Below are 17,324 nucleotides of genomic sequence, written 5' to 3'. Positions count from 1 at the left end.
CAGGGAAACTGCTAGTTAGGGGGGGATGTGGGTAATACTGACATGCATTTATCTGATAATATTGGTCAAAGTAACTCTTGCACATACCTCAAGAGTTCTTATCTGTTACCCCAACTGGACATATTATCTAGATGTTCTGGGGGCAGAAACGTTTCAAGTGAACAGGTAGCTAATGCCAGGGAAGCGAGCCTAAAATACTTCAAGGGTTGTGTTAGGGTTGTTAAATATACAAGAACAGTAAGTCTTAATTGTTTATATAGTAATGTTAGAAGTGTCGTCAATAAAATGAGAAAATTCAAACTGCTGGTTAAAACAAGTAACGTGGACATAATAGGGCTTACGGAGACGTGGTGCCACCCGGAAAATGGGGATGATGAGTTTCAGTACGGCTTGTATAATGTATTTAGGAAGGATAGGTTAGATAGAAGGGGTGGTGGGGTAATGCTTCTTATCAGAAGCAGCCTGAGTGTGACGATAACTTTCCCGGATTCAGACGTTTCACATGCTAGAATAGAATCTGTATGGTGTGAAATAGTTGGAAACAAAGGTATAATGCGAGTAGGAGTAATCTACAGATCAGGTGATTGTGAAGATTATGACGAAAGCCTCTACATGCAAATGGAATGGGCAAGTAAGCGTGAATGTCTTATTGTGGGTGATTTCATTTTGCCTCTAATTGATTGGAGTAAATGGGAAGGAAACTCGACATGGGGAACAAAATTTTTAAATCAACTAGATGACTGTTATTTGTATCAACATGTCAGGGAAAGTACTAGAGAAAAGAATATCCTAGACCTCATCATCACCCATGAATCAGATGACATAACAGGGCTGACGGTAGAGGAACCAGTAGCAGGAAGTGATCACAGAGTTCTACGGTGGATCATGATGAGAGAGGTAGCAGTAGTAAAAGGCAAAGGAATGGGTTTTAATTTCAGAAAAGGAAATTATGATGCCTTAAGGTACTACATGGCCTCTATTAACTGGGTAGATATCACACAGAGAAGGAATACAATTGAACTGTGGTATGCTTTTAAAATATTAATCACAGATGCCTTGAATGCGTATTTACCATTAAAAAAAAAAATACTCCACAAGGAGGGTTCCAAGTTGGATGAATAGTGAAGTTTCCACATTACTTGAGCAGAAAAAGGTAACATGGAAAGGTTACAGAGCAATTAAAAAATACTAAAGCCTATAACAGCTACAAGACGATCTGTAACAGAGCCACAGAAAAGGTTCAACAGGCAAAGGCAGTTTATGAGAAATCACTAGCAAACAGGGCAAAGGAGGAGGATAAGGAATTCTTCACATGTATAAATGCCAAGAAGGGCAGGACAAACTAGATCGGACCTTTACATAAGGGAAAGGGGATAGTATTAAATATATCAGCTGCCGTTGCAGATGAACTCAACAGTTATTTTGCATCGATATTTACAAATTAAAAACCTTTTGTGGCAATGGGAAATGCACACTCATTGATCACTCATTATTGGCTCAGCACTCGTTGGTTTGTTGCAGAAGGAGTAGTCTTCTTCAGAAATGCTTGTTTCCAAGATAACTTCTCTTTTCTTTATAAATTTTTAATAGCATGCATAAGCATTCATTATAAATTTTAATAGCATGATTTGCTGTAGTAACAAGTTTATGAAGCTTTAAAAAAAAAAAAGGAATGAAGAGAAGATTCTGAAAATTTATTTTAGGTTTTTTATACGATTGAAGATTTCAGTAAAGGAGAAAACACATTTCACCATAATAACGTAAAAAAAAAAAAAACCACACAATTCCAGCTATCAGTATTTTCGCACATGCAATAACATGGAATTTAGTACCCATTTATAACTGATTGCAGTAACAGAAAAGCCCAATAAACCAGAAAGTGCAAATTGTTTTTATTGTTTTAGAAATGTACTTTAGAAAAATATCACAAAGCTGTTCAAAATTGGTTGTTTGTTATTTGGTTTTTAGGAGCGTTAGCAACTAAGGCCACATTGCTCCGGAATATGCGGTGGTCATTCCCTGAATGACCTTTCCGCATCCTCCGTATTTGGTGGTGACGGGCTCGAACCCCGGTCTAACAAGAAGCGTGTGCTACGCACTGCTGCTCCTTCCCACCTGGCTACGGAGGCACCCATTCAAAATTGGTTCTTATAACAGAACATATGATAATGATGAAAGTGTAGTGCATTTTAATGAGGTGAATTGGTAACTAATACAATTTACACTATAAAAATGACCTTTAAGAGAGTTTTAGAGAGTTATATAGCGAAAATGTCACCTTTCGAGGTGGTGGAACAAATTATCAAGAAACAATGTATTATTGGATTCACATTACGATATTTTCACGATACAATAGTGTCTCTGGAATGGATTAATATCGAAAAGCGGGGTGTACTGTATTGTATAGCTATGCATATGGTCTGAAATGCAATATTTATGAATGTTAAACATTCATTTTTTGCAATTAATCTTCATATTTTCGGTTTTGTTGATACTTGAAAAAAAAAAAAAAAAAACAACTCGTAAAGCGGGAACTGCCTGTATTGATACCAATGGCCAGAGATGACAACTGAAGATTAGCTTATCGCAAAAAAAATCGTAAAATGCACGACTCATTAGAATTGGATAATCATGTTAATTTCGAAGAATTCCTTAAATCAAATCCAATCAGAAGAATATCTAAATATTTTGAGGGCTAGTATCAAATGACCAAGTGTATTTCGTAAATACAAGATAGAAGAGAAATTTATGAATAATTACAATCCTTCAATTTTAGGAGTACTCAAGTCTAATTCGGATTTACAATTTATCATAGTAGAATATTCATGTGCAGCACATGTAGTTGAATATGTGAATAAAACTAACAGAAAAATAAGCAACCTGCAAAGGAAAATTATAGAGCTACAAGAAGAATATCCTGATATGGATATAACTGATCTAACAGAGCATTAAGTGTGGATGTGTGAATTCTGTGGAGATGAGTTCACAAGAGGCAGCTTGGTATTTATTATGATACTCGATGTCCTTGTCTTCAAGAGATTGAAGACGTGCCAACGGTATGGCCACATGGGCATCAGAAATTATGTAAAATCAAAAGCTGAATTGGATGAACAATAAGTTGACAGTGAGTCTTTGGATATATGGAAAGATAGTATTTTTGATAAATATGAAAAACGGGGCGAAACATTAAAAGATACAACTCTTGCAAAATTTACTGCTCATTATTGAAAAGGAAATGGAGGATGAGTGAAAAGACAATTTCCTAAAATAATTCAGTATCAGAATTATAATACATGTCTTCATGAACATATAGGCAAAATGGTAACTTTACACATAATTTTAGTTTCATAATGAGTTCCCGCAGTAACAATGTTTTTAACAGCTGCCACTGTGACATTATCAGTGACACTATCAGTCTCAGAGTAGAGCAGCAGCAACTCATTATGTACCTGGTACATAATTACATAATTTTTTAAGTATAAAAACAAGAAACCATGTAAAAACACTTCGTGACATGCAACAAAAAAACCCGGCTAAAGTAAAGAAAGCCTGCATGAGAAGAACAAAAAGGTTCTATGAAATTTACCAGTAAAAGTACTTTGCCGTAATGGCATTTGTATTGTTGTTCACTCGGTAAACAGACAGTGGGTGTTATCGGCCTGGAGTAGATGTTGAATCCCACGGGAGATTGAAACCCTCCCAAAATGGAGGAGGGATAACCTGACCTTTTTTCTTTAGAATCACTAATTGAATCACGAACAGAGTTATATTGGAAGTTCTGGAGTCGTAAAAAATGTTCGTAACATAATTTCACCGGTAAACTTTTTCAACGTTTGCCGTGCTTCTTGTATGGGCTTCCTTTGCCTTTTTTTTTTTTTTTTTGTTAATAAATAATTTATCCACTAGTCCACCAGTGATTCTAAAGAAAAAAGGTCAGGTTATCCCCTCCACTTCAGGAGGGTTTCAATCTCTCATGGGATTCGATTTCTACTCCTGACCGATAACACCCACTGTCTGTTTACCGAGCGAGCAACAATATAAATGCCATTACGGCAAAGTACTTTTACCGATAAATTTCATCAAACTTTTGCATGCTTCTCATGCAGGCTTTCTTTATCTTAGCCAAAAACCCAATCAACTTCAGTTTTTTTTTTTTATTATTTTAAAAAATAAAAACACATTTTTTCATCATGGCATTGCACATTTCAAAATGCTTAGAATACTACTGACCAGAAAAATGATTCTTTATATAATTAAATAACAACTAATTCTATAGTAATAATTAAACAAATTTTTTTATAGATGATACAAAATACCAGCATATATTATAGAACGTGCATCACTGCTCAACCTTCAGCGAATGCAATAAAATAGTTGTGAACAATTTCTCCAAATTACCACACGTTGATATTTTGTTGAAACTTGAGATATAGTGCTAGGTGGGATCAAAAACATTCTAGGCCTAAATTTTTTTTTAACAAATATATTTATAGATAGAATTTTTCAAAATAATGGCCTTGGCCAATTACACTTTTTTTTTTTTTTTTTTTTTAAATCAAAAAACATTTTTGAAGTTCATTTAAATACAAAGTTCAAATTTAATTAAATTCAGAGTTAACTGAATATCACCATCCCTTTAACCCTTTGAATTTTGACAATTGCACATTAATCATTAATTAAAAATCTAAATTTTTTTTTCTACCATTCTAAATATAGTCCAACTTTTATTTTAGATGTTTTGGAAGTGAAAAATTGTTTACTTTGAATTAAAAATGCAAAGAACCTGTCATATCCTGTGCAACTATATATGGTGTTTACCTTTTTCTTCGATATGCTAGTTTTGCTTTCAGCAAAATGTTCCTCATATATGTAGTTTGAAACTGGCACATCAAGCTGACATGTGGCTGAGGTGTCTACTACAGAAAGCAATTCCTTTTTCTTTTTATGCTGAGTTATTGTACAAAATGAGTTTTTTTTATTCAATTATTATTATAACTGATGCAGAATGGCTTCTTGCTTTGATTATTATCATTATTTATTTGTGTATTCCTTATCTATTTGGCAAAGTTTGTTTGTTTGTTATTTGGTTTTTAGGAGCATTAGCAACTAAGGCCATATTGCTCCGGGATATGCGGTGGTCATTCCCTGACCTTTCCGCATCCTCCATATTTGGTGGTGACGGGCTCGAACCCCGGTCTAATCAAGAAGCGTGTGCTATGCACTGCTGCTCCTTCCCACCTGGCTACGGAAGCGCCTCTATTTGGCAAAATACATTAATATGTTTGCAAATGTAAGTTTTAAATTTCATGCTGTTAATGGTTCTCTGATCTGGGAAATGGAAATGACTGTTAATTCCATGTTTATATTTTAAGACTGTAACTTTGGGTTTTTTTTACCCCATTTTTGGTAGTATTAATAGTATTTTTTAAAAATAACATTTAAAAGCATTTTTTAAATATTTAATTTTTTAGTAAAAAACTAAAAAAAAAATACATACAATAAGTACCAAAATTCATTAAGAAAAGAAGATATATTGGTAAACTGCAAACAAAAATTTAAAATAACCAAAAACTGTTTCCAGGAAAAAAAAAAAAAAAAAAAAAAAGCAAACAAAGTTAGGCACCTGCCAGGTTCCATATGACTGTGCTTGTTATAAATAATGGTGTTGACTGTTATAAACAATGGTAAACAGCTAATGAGTAATTTAGTTTTGGGAAAAAAATAACAATTACATGGCACAAGGTTTGTTATTGTTATTTGGTTTTTTTTTTTTAGGAGCATTAGCAACTATGGCCATATTGCTCCAGGATATGCGGTGGTCATTCCCTGACCTTTCCGCATCCTCCGCATTTGGTGGTGACGGGCTCGAACCCCGGTCTAATCAAGAAGCGTGTGCTACGCACTGCTGCTCCTTCCCACCTGGCTACGGAGGCGCCTCATGGCACAAGGAAAGATGAATATAAGGAGAATACTATATGAGAGAGTGTTTGGAAATTAATCCATGACAATAAGCAGAAGCACTGTCATGGAGTAATTTCCAAGATTTCCTTGCCCATATATCAGATCTTGCCCTTCTGATTACATTTCTCATGCATTCAGTAGGTAAGGATCAGGATAAAATAAAAACAGGAAAAATTAATATTCAAAAATATTAAATAGTTTTTCAATTTTCACAGTTCTCAAACACTCTAAGCAGCCTAAACACTATCTGGAAACCCACCAAGTCTTACTAACCCTTTCTTGGTGAGTTACCAGACAGTAGCAGGCCACTTAAGAGCTTTTGAAAGTTTTTGTAAAAACTGAAAAACTATGTACTTAGTTTTTATAGTGCAATCAGGGAACTCTGAATTTAATTAAATTTGAACTTTGTATTTAAAAGAACTTCAAAAGTGTTTTTTGATAATAAAAATGTGTAATTGGCCAAGATCATTATTTTGAAAATGTTAAATGTTTTCAAGTATTAATATTTTCCTCATACTGATTTTATAATTCAGCATACAATAGAGTTAGACTGCCAAAAGTTGAATCAAAACCAACATTTTGTACAAAAAAAAAAAAAAAAAAAAATATAAAAAACTAGTCTAACTTTTTGATGGAAATTTATTCCATCTGGTGTTTCTGGTATATCATATGTATCCAGTGTACCATATTTATTACTTGATTCAGTTTCATCAATTTTTGGTTCTAAATTCCTGAGAATTTCTTCAATGTTGGCTTGCATAATCACACAAAGGCACAAGACAATGTAAGTTTGCAATTTTAAAATATATTGTAAATATAAAAATGGCCATTATTAACAAATGCAGTTAACAGCCGGCACCATATCTCTGTATAGTTGCAAGACAGTCTATACATATACTGTATAGACATGATTTGTTGATGCTACATTGAAATTACCTTTAAACACACACAAGGTACAAGTTGTGGTGTGTGTGTGTGGGGGGGGGGTCATACTTCATAGAGCCCACAGAGGAAATTACACATATAGGGCATTTCAATTAAAAGGCACCAGTGTATCTCATTTATTTTTATGTTTAGGCTGTTTGCCACCACCTGGACTGTTGTCATATTTGAGCTCAAGTTTTTTTAATTTGGTTTTAAAATTAAACTAAGTATCACTGCTCAGATTTCTGAATTTAAATTTTAAAAACTGCCCTCAATAAGAAATCTGTTGCCTGTCCTCAATTCAGCCTAAAAATGTTAGTGGCATACTTCTGAAATGAACATCATATATCAATTTTATTTGACAAAAAAAAAAAAAAAAATGTATGTGACTCACTTTTCACATAGTTAAGTAGAACCGTATTATCCAAGGGCAGTTTGTCTCACTTTTATTCATTCTACAATTGTTGTGGCTGTTTTATTTTTCCCTTGAAATAAAATTGGTTTGTGTTTGTTTTAGAAGTACACCAGTGGTATTCTTATTTTCAAATGAGAACAGGGAACGACTTTTTCACTGAAAAAAAAAAAAAGAGCAACTGATTAAGCAAAATTTTAATTTAGAAATCGTAAAATCTAATTGTAACACTTAGTCCAAGCTTACTTGGGGAGGGGCCTTCTAATCAGAGGACTGATGATTGTTTTAAGGTTATAAACAAAAAACCATGTTTCATCTGACATTTTATTTTTAGAAATCCTAGATCAATCAAATTCTACCAGTTCTTTTGAAAGTTCAACTCTCATTTCCAATTTGCTGATAAAAACTTGAGAACAAAGAAGCTGCAAATTTTAAATATCGGCAAATCTACCTTATAATATTTAAACTTGAATTCTATATTTTCAATTCCTATTTGGCAATCAACTTAAAAATAATGCTTCTAATTGCAGGAGACAAGGTTGTCATTTGTTGATGTGCAAAGTCCTCCAGCCTGTGCATCATCCATCTTTGAAACACTTGTGCCGTTCAAGCATTCTATTTCTTAACTTATTTACCATATGCTTCAACAATTATTTCTACAGTCTCTGAGGCTGATTTTTTCAAAAAAAAAAAAAAAAGCAATTTTATATATCTTTGTTCAAAAAAAAAAACTAATGATAATGAAATTACTTACCAGCAACAACAGTTAAAAGTAAACTGTTGAACACATACAACTAAAATGCAAACTACTGTAAAAATCTCATTTTCTAGAAAACTAAATAAAACTTTTTTTATTCAGTGTGCAGTTACTTTTAACTAATTCAGTCCCACAATATTTTTGATCCTAACATTTATATCTATACAGGGAAGTTTTTTAAAGGATTATACATTGAGGCAAACAGGTATTGGTGGCATGCAGCATAGCACATTGCTTGTCAACATTTTGCTGTCAGCTCCATTAACCCCAGGGGCTTACATCTGGTGAGTATGGGCTTGGCACACCCAGGGTTCTGAGCTGGATATCATCATTCTTCTCTTTCTTGGTGATTCCTTTCTATTTCTGTTTCTCTCAGGGTAACTTGGAATTTTTTTTTTGGCTGGTGCAGCATAAGCCTCAGGCTTCCATGCACTATATGGATGATAATAATAATAATAAGTGCTGCAAGCTCATTAATCCCAGTGCATTTCCTAAACTCCTCCTTATACTAAATTCCTGGCACTAGTACACAAAAATCATAGCACAGTTGATAGCACAGTTTCTATCACTTATAGCACTTTTGTAATCACTCAAGGCAAATAAACAGTGCACCCGGCCAGTCTTCTTGGACACAGGGTAATCCCTTCTTACAGTCATCTGCTGCTCAACTGCAGAAGTTACAGCACCAGGTGAAATGTAGATGTCTGTGACATGCAGAGTATGTCAAGCTGGTTGTCAACTCTGATACCTCCCATCCAACAGACAGTACACTGAATAACCCTGCTGCAAAGTGCCCTCAATTGTCTCACATTGTACCCTACAGTCAGTACTTATGCCACTGTGGCTGTCCTGTGAGTCTATACAAGCTGCTTGCCTCTTACCCTTCTCATTCACCACTGGGTTTGCAACGTAAAATTTTGTTGCAAGTTGGTTGTTCTGCCTCTTGTCCACTTGTGGGCACTTGACTTATTCCATTTGAACATCGGGTAGGATTTTTTTAAATCGCAGTTGTTTATAACGAGAAATATTTACCATCCACGTATATATTGCTTCTTACCATACACACACGTAATGAATTGAAAGAGAAAAACTTAAAAGTTTTTTATTTGAGCATCTGAAAGTCAGAGAAGAGAGAGAAGCTAACTTCATAATTCCTGCTGATAAACTATATATATTTAATGAAGTTATTGTTTCTTTATATTAAATATAAATATAATTATATTTTTTTATAATTGTTGAATATGCAAGGTGCAATCAAAAAGTTCAGGGACTGGCTTTATATCTTTAAATTGCAACATTATAGCAAATTGCAATTTTTCACAATATTATTTGTGGCTCATCCAGATGTAATAATGCACAAACTGCCCATTAACCTACTTAGTGCATGTTGAACAGAAAATGTTTTTATGTCTTTCATCACATTTTAAAATGAATAATTTTACTTACCAGTAAGTTTGCATCAAATTTTGCTTCAAATTAAAGGGAAACCCAGTTAATGTTAAAAACAGCTTTCAGAGAAGTTGCAACATGTCATTCAAAGACTTTTCAATGGTTCAAAGTTTAAAGAAGGCCACTTGTCAGGCAAAGATGATTCTTTCTCTGGCCAACCATCAACTTGAAAAATTAATGATTCACTTGTGTTCATGATTTAATCAGGAGTGACTGATGTTGAACTGTCTGCAAAGTTACTAGTGAAACTGATATTCCTAGTGTGCTAATCAATCAATTTTAACATAAGATATGGGAATGCAATATGTTCAGCCAAGTTATGCCTTTCATACTCAGTAATGATTTCAAGGAGTTCCTGCATATCAGAATCTCTGTCACTGTGCTGTTTCACACTTTGTTTCTTCCATCATTACTAGTGACAAATGATGGGTGTATGACTATAACCTAGAAACAAGGTGCAGTTCTCTCAAAGACTACATATTTTCCAAGGCAATCTCAATCAAATGTGATCATACTTATTACATTTTTTGACATACAGCATTCATCATGAATTTATCTTGCATGGGTCCAAACAGTGAATCGGGAATACTAAAAAATACAGTTCTATGGTGAGTGCATGATGCTGTTCAGAGAAAATGGTTAAAAATGTGGGCTTTGGGAAAGTGTCATTTGCATCATGACAACACCCCTGACACAGCACTTTCCATTCAAGAATTGCTTGTGAAGTGCTCCATCACTGTGATGCCTATTCTGCCATACTCACTGGATTTAGCTCCTTGTTATTTTTATTTTGTTTTCTATACTTAAAGCCTTCTTGTAAGGTCATAGATTTGCAATGCCTCTGGAAATTATTCAGAACACAACACGGGAACTACCAGCAATTCCAAAAGAAGACTACTGCAGAAGCAGTGGAATAGGTGTACACAGTATCAAGGAGATTACTTTGAATGAGATCCCTCCATGCAGCTGGTAAGCTTTTTCCCAAATATTAGTTGTCTCAGAACTTTTTGATCATACCTCGTACAATAGAACCTCACAAATCCCACTGTCTCCTCATAAATCTGGAGATAGTGGGACTTAACCCATGATGGATTTTTGAACCTAATATTATATGGCTTTGCTGGTGGAAAGGTATACAGATCATAAACTAGTGTATCCACACTTTGGAATAGGTGTACACAGTACACCTATTCCAAAGTGTGGATACACTAGTTTATGATCCACATGATACACAATTAGGATACACAATGATTAGGATACACAATGAGTAAATAAACATTGTGTAATGTTTATAATTGAAACATTACACAATGTTCTGATGGAGCAGCAAAGAAAATGATGAAATTAAGCAATTTTAAAGTATTTCACACTTTGGAAAACTTTACTGAGCATCAAATTCTAAGCCTTTCTAAGTTTTAAAAAAAAATAATAATAATAACAAGACCTTCTCATTTACCAAACTGAGTCCAGCCAATGAGACATATCTCACAGAGTGAGCCCACTGGGAAACTACAATGAAATTTCCATGGTCACATATAATTTAAACAACTGAAGAACAGTATTCAATAAAGAGTGAGAATTTGGAATAATTCTAGTCTTTTTTTTAATAAAATTTTCAGTCTTGATCTTTTTTAAAGATGCTCTTGTCTATCTTTATGAAGTTTAATGTGTTTAAGGCCTTGAATGGATTCAGTAAGCTCCATCTTAATGGCATTCTTCCTCTTGCCGAAACTACACACATGAGGGAGCATAAATTCAAATTGAGGAAGGATGGTTGCAGGACAAATAGATGTGTGGAAGTTTGCCTTCAATCAACATGGTTCTGACTGTTAGAAAAAACTTCCATCTGTTGTGGAAGTGGATAGTTTGAATAATTTCAAAAAAAGAACCAGACAAATTCTTGGAGGGGATGGATGAGTGAGGTGGGTAAGGGTTTTTTTTATTTTCTGGCTGATGATCTATAAGCTTGCTTTCTTGTAAAGTTTTTGTGCTGGAGAAATTGAAGCAGTGGTCCTCTTTCTAACAATGAAATCCAGTTTCAGATGTGGTTATTTGCCCATCTTCTTCTTCCAGTCACATAATTCCCTGTGACCACCAACAAAATCCTCCAACTGCATCGATCATATGCTATACGAGCGGCATCGCAAAATATCACGCCCAAAAGTTCACTGATCTAATCCTTCCACCTAGTTGCAGGTCTTCCTTTAAAAGCAGTTTTTGGAGTTGGTTTTGTTATGGTCTCTGTGGCATCAGATAATGTAGTGGTATGCCATTGCCTACCACATGGCTGATTTTGAAAGGGGCCGGCTTTAATTATAGGAAGAGTCATCATGCATCCCACGAGATGCTCTTGAAAAGGAAAGGTGACTACAACAGAGCCCACTTAGTGCAGAAGGCTGATTACAACTGGTTTTAAGGGTCATTTGACTATTATATCAAAGCCTCTTTCCCTTCAATATTTCTTCTGCTGAAATCTGTTGTTTCTTCTTCTTTTGATGCCGTATCCTCAGCTGATCTGCCAGTCGACTACTAGCTAGGGTTATTATTCTTGAGAAGCATAATGCAGTAGATTCCCTTTGCTTACTGCACCACAGTACTTCAGCTGTGTCTGCTGGTTCAACTACACCTGAAGTAATCCGAAAATGAGCCGAAATGAAGTCCGGAATATATACATATGTATTATTCAATTAGTTTTGCACTATTTATTTTATTATTATTATTTTAATCTTCAGTGAGGTGGCACATTATCCGTCTTCCTCTCTCAATCTCTAGCTAATAATGTCCAATATATTAATGATTTTTGAATTTTCTTAAGATATTTTCATGGTGGTTTGTACAGTCCCAATGAATAAATTTTAAATTAGAGCCAGATAAAATTTTAAGTATTTACACTATGCTGTAACATTCAGATCCTTGTTATTTTTATAACAAGGATCTGAATAATTGGATTCATGCTGATGTTGTTACCTTGTACATGTCATTATTTCATTATATTTAAATTTCCTCTGTGAAAACATCATTTCAGGAAATTAATTTTAAATGAGAAATATTCATACATGGTCACCTTGGGAGTTTCTTAACACCTGGAAAACTCATAAACATGTATATTATGAAATATACTTCATGGAGAGAAGTTTCTACCTATTTAAGCAGTCAACTAATATAAAACAGCACCCTATTCGCTCTATCAATTTTATTATCTGTGATGTTTTAAATTTAAAAAAAGCACATAATTGCAATGTATTTAAATCTAAATAGCACATTCAGATGTGTTGTCCGAAGAAATCTACATATTCTAATATTGTGTTTTTTGAACGTAGTAAGTAAAAACATGAAGATTTACCAAAAAGTTCATTTTTATATTTATATAATACACCATTATAAGCAAATAGTGTTCCCATCAGTATGACTATACTGATATGATCACTATTTAATTAACACGAAAGAAAGGACATTAAAATCATCTTCATTTGCTATAATTTCTTGTGAAAAGCAGAAACACTACTTCCTATTTTAACAATTTAGAAAAACAATTATAATTCCTGAAAGTTTAAACTGCTTTATACTTGTATATTCATTGTGATAAACAGTAACCCATTGAGAAATTTAACAGTATTAACTGAATCTCTCTCTCTCTCTCTCTCTCTCTCTCTCTCTCTCTCTCTCTCTCTCTCTCTCTCTCTCTCTCCTTTAACACTATGATAACTTGGAATTAGTACAAAATAAAAAATAATAGAAAAACAAAAACATAACCTCATTCATTCATATGTTTTATTGGGGAAGGAGTGTATTATATAAAAAAACAAGCATAGCAAAATGTTGGTAAAAATTAGTGAGCCAGAGGAATACTACATGCAGATTACACACACCAAGATTATCATCCTTTGTAACAGCAGTTGTCAACTTTCTGAGGAAATTCCACTTAAATTTTGAAAACTTGCATATTCTAAAAATAATCACTCCCCATTTCCTTTCTTACAGAGCTACATACTTTTAAATTCTTGCTTATCCCCACTTAATATAACTCTGAGTTTCATACATTACCAGCTGACAACCACTGCTTTACACAGCAAACCACAGAAAGCAACACCAGGTTAATTGCAACCTTTCTTAATTAATGTACAACGCCCATTATATTTAAGCATTGTAGACTTAGGGAACTTCATATGAACAAAGATGCAAATTAGTGTTGAAAGCAAAAGCCTCTGCTAATGGCAAGGTGAGGTTAATGCAAGAATGGAAAATAAAAGTATCCCCTTACCTACAACCTTTGGGTGGTAATGGCTGGAACAGAGCTTTGCACCTGCCAAAATAAAACAGCCACACCAGTGGCTTTAGGTATCTCTGTCTTGTGTAACAGATAGATAATTCTTAGTACATTAACTATTCCTTTACAGAAGATACATCAAAATATAGCTATACTTTCTACTTCTGTTATGTTGATGTTTATCTACATATGAAAAGAAGCTTTCCATATACAGGACGATCATTTTAAATGAGAACCCATGAAAATGCAAATAACTTAAAGTAGAAAGGTATTAGATACATGAAATTTAAAATTTATAAATAACATTCTTTATTCTGTGTATGATATCACCATCCAAAAGTCATAAAATTATGAATGCACATGCATGGTATACAGTAAATGAATATTCAGATTAGAGGAAATTATGTTCATGATGGAATTTTTCCAGAAAGCAGTCGTTTAAAACCAGTCTGACTTTTTTTGTAGCAATTTTAATGTAATAAGGCATCATCAAAATCAGTAATATGGAAGCATGTGAAAATGTTTGGGGAGATTGGTAAGGTGATAGTTCTGAGTCTTGTTCGCATACTGATTGCAGTGTTTTTGAACTCTATGTCCTGCTTAGTTATTTTTTAAAATGACTGCCATTGTGATCATAATGGCAATCATTAAATTTGTGACAAATTAAGTAACATTAGGAATTTTGTAGAAACCTCATTGTAACATTACAAAATAAAGAATATTATTTGTAAATTTTATGTCTCTAGCAATAAAAGTTATTCACATTTTCATGGGTTCCAATTTCAAATGATCATTCTGTATTGTTTTCTCAAACTTAAAAAATATTCTTGTTTCATATAAACAAATTTATGCCATTATACATATAAATTAAGAGGTTACTGGTCATAATTATTGAATTTTAAAACATTGTAGATGACAGAAAAGGAGAGTAAAACAGGATTCACACTATGGCAAATGTAGCACTAGTAAAGCTGATGGACTACTAAAAGAGAGAAAAACTAGCAATTTTCAGTCACCATGTTGAGAAATAAAGAATAAAATAATTTTAATAACAAGGTGTTATAATAACTTTTGTATTTAAATAGGTTATACTTCTTTAAATATTCATTACTGCAGAGCATTTAAATGCTCTTGGGCAATGAGCATTTAAAAATCTACAACACATTTAAATACAACCCATTTAAATCTAAATACATCATACTGTTGCCTGACTAAAATCATTTCAATAAAACAAAAAAATACAAAGAAAAGAAGTTAAAAAACAACTAGGATTGATATACAAGTCAGAGTGCATTATTATGAGACTTCAATATTCCATAGATTGTATGGAACTTGTGGTTCAGTCACTCACCTGGTAGTAGGAAATGTCTGGTGCCTGCTTTCTGTATTAGCTTATTATAGATGACACAAGGTAAAGACATATTCTTGATCTGGTTATCAGTAAAGCATCACCAGCTATTCAGAACTGTCAAATAAAGAAACCACTGCTCTTCATATGAGTGGCACCATGTAACAATATGAGTGGAATCCCACATATTATTGTTTCCAATATTTATTAATGTTGAAATAGGTATTTCAAGTTTAATGTCTAAATTTGCAGATGATACAAATATGGACAGGATGGTTGATAAGAGCAATCAGAGTATGCTTCAACAAGTTGAATTACTCTCAAATAGCTGAATGGGCTGGAAATGGTTTTGAGGAATAGCACTAGAAAATACAAGGTCTTAATATCAGGTTGTATTAATCCTAGCCTAACTTACCAATTGGATAGTACCAAACAAGACAGTTAAATAATGAAAAGGACTTGGAATAAGCTAAACGGTATGATAAAAATTCTCTGAATACTGAAGACAGGCTGCTAGGGCAGCTTACAGTGTTCTATCAATGATATACTACAAATTTTCCAGCAGAGACAAAGATGTGAATATTACATCATATAAAGCAATGGTTAGGCTACATTGTGAACACTGTATCAAGATTTGGAAATTTTGCAAAAGATGTGGTGGTTATGATACAGATAAGAGTGACAATATTGTTAAAGACACAAAGAGATATTTTTACCAAGAGCGTCTTGATTTGACATTGTGTTATTCATTATTGTGTTCAGAAATTTATATCTGCAAGGTGACCTGATGATGGTATTTAAGTTAAAATTAAAGGGATAAGTCTCTAGGTCAAAAGAATTTCTTTGAATACCTTTGATCCAGAAATTTTTTAACTTAATATTAGGGAAAGCAAATGCAAATTAATTATAACAATGGTAATAACTGGTATTCTGAATGGTAACAATACCAGTATCAGCTCTTGGGATTACATCTTTTGGAGAATTACACCCTGTCAGATATTGAGATCATCTCCCATGCTATGTTCTTGTTCATACACTGGAACAACCACCAGATCAGAGGAATTTATGATAAATCATGAATACAATCTTCAATTGTATTTAGCAGTCGTGGGACTGAACCACGGTACACTCAAAGAGAATGTGCTAATGTGCTCTCACTCCTGACCACTCGGCTACATCAGGCCTTCCTGCACTTGAAGATCTTACATAGCACAGGAGATGATCAGCTATGCTACATAAGACCCTCAACAGGAACAAGAAATGTCATAAATTCATTTTGAAAAATGTAATTAATCTTCGTAAACAGTAACAAAGATCCTGACCTGGAGTTTCAACAGCAAGAATGTGATTTTTATTTTCCAGTGTTTAGTATTCATTTTATGAGAGCCTAGTGTAATTTTGATTTTTCTGGAATCTAGTTATAGCCCACTAGTCATTGTGCACAAGTTCTGCCTTGAAGCGTTTAAACTCTCTTCTCTTGATGGATATCTTCTGTGAAGTTTCTTCCTGAAACCAAGTGGTGATCCCTTTCAACTATATGTATCCAGCTGACCCCTAGTAATGCAACATGCACATCTGGTTGAGCTCTTTAGGACATGTTAATCTCCCTGCTTACATCACCTATCACTGAACTTAATGTTCAAGGACTCTTTTGGGCTTAGAACAACCTTTTTACTTTTTGTTTTTATTCTTTTAAAAGCTAACATTTAGGTTTATTTTTATTTTTTTATTTTTAGTTTGTAAACCCCTCTGAATTTTAATACATATAGTGTTCTGTATTTTTAAGTACTTCTCTGTACTAAACACTGACGTCTTTCTACACTTAGCCATGTGACATTACATAAGAGAGTATAAATTTAAATTGAGAGCAGATAATTGAAGATTTTCCTTTATTCAAAGAGCATTAATTGTTTAAATAAACTCTCATCTACCCTATTGATCTCTCTACTCTAATGGACTCACCAGTACAGTACACCAATACCTTATACAGTAGGATTATGACTTCCCTATCTTTATAAGATAAATGTCCTATAAATCATCAATAGGACACCATGGGACCCTTTCTTGCCTACCTACACTTTGTGCCTGCCTGGATGGTAACCCACAAATCTCAATCTCTCTCTTCTCCCCCACTACTATCTTTAACTGAATTACTAATGCATGTTATGCTGAGATTTTATTTCTCAAGGGTAAAACATTGCATTTT

At 33.7% G+C, this 17,324-nt stretch overlaps 1 protein-coding gene across 3 annotated transcripts in view; it reads right to left on the bottom strand.

The window, feature by feature from the left end:
• Positions 1-17,324, bottom strand: part of LOC150088972 (WD repeat and SOCS box-containing protein 1-like) — a 213,801-nt gene that overhangs the window by 150,213 nt on the left and 46,264 nt on the right. For 2 of the 3 annotated variants that reach the window (XR_016546804.1, XM_090370976.1), the window contains exon 4: positions 13,765-13,806. The exons of the other annotated variant lie outside the window; for it this stretch is intronic. Coding sequence is in view for 1 of the 2 variants with exons in the window: in XM_090370976.1 (XP_090227102.1) it covers positions 13,765-13,806 (42 nt within the window). In the remaining variant the exon portion in view is untranslated. The remainder of the gene's footprint in view (positions 1-13,764; positions 13,807-17,324) is intronic. 3 annotated transcript variants of the gene reach the window in all.

The sequence above is a fragment of the Mastigoproctus giganteus genome, chromosome 3, assembly GCF_048544385.1.
Source record: "Mastigoproctus giganteus isolate SK-2022 chromosome 3, ASM4854438v1, whole genome shotgun sequence".
Taxonomy (NCBI): Eukaryota; Metazoa; Arthropoda; class Arachnida; order Uropygi; family Thelyphonidae; genus Mastigoproctus; species Mastigoproctus giganteus.
Note: the sequence above shows the minus strand (reverse complement) of the source record. Positions and strands in the feature narration are given on the sequence as shown.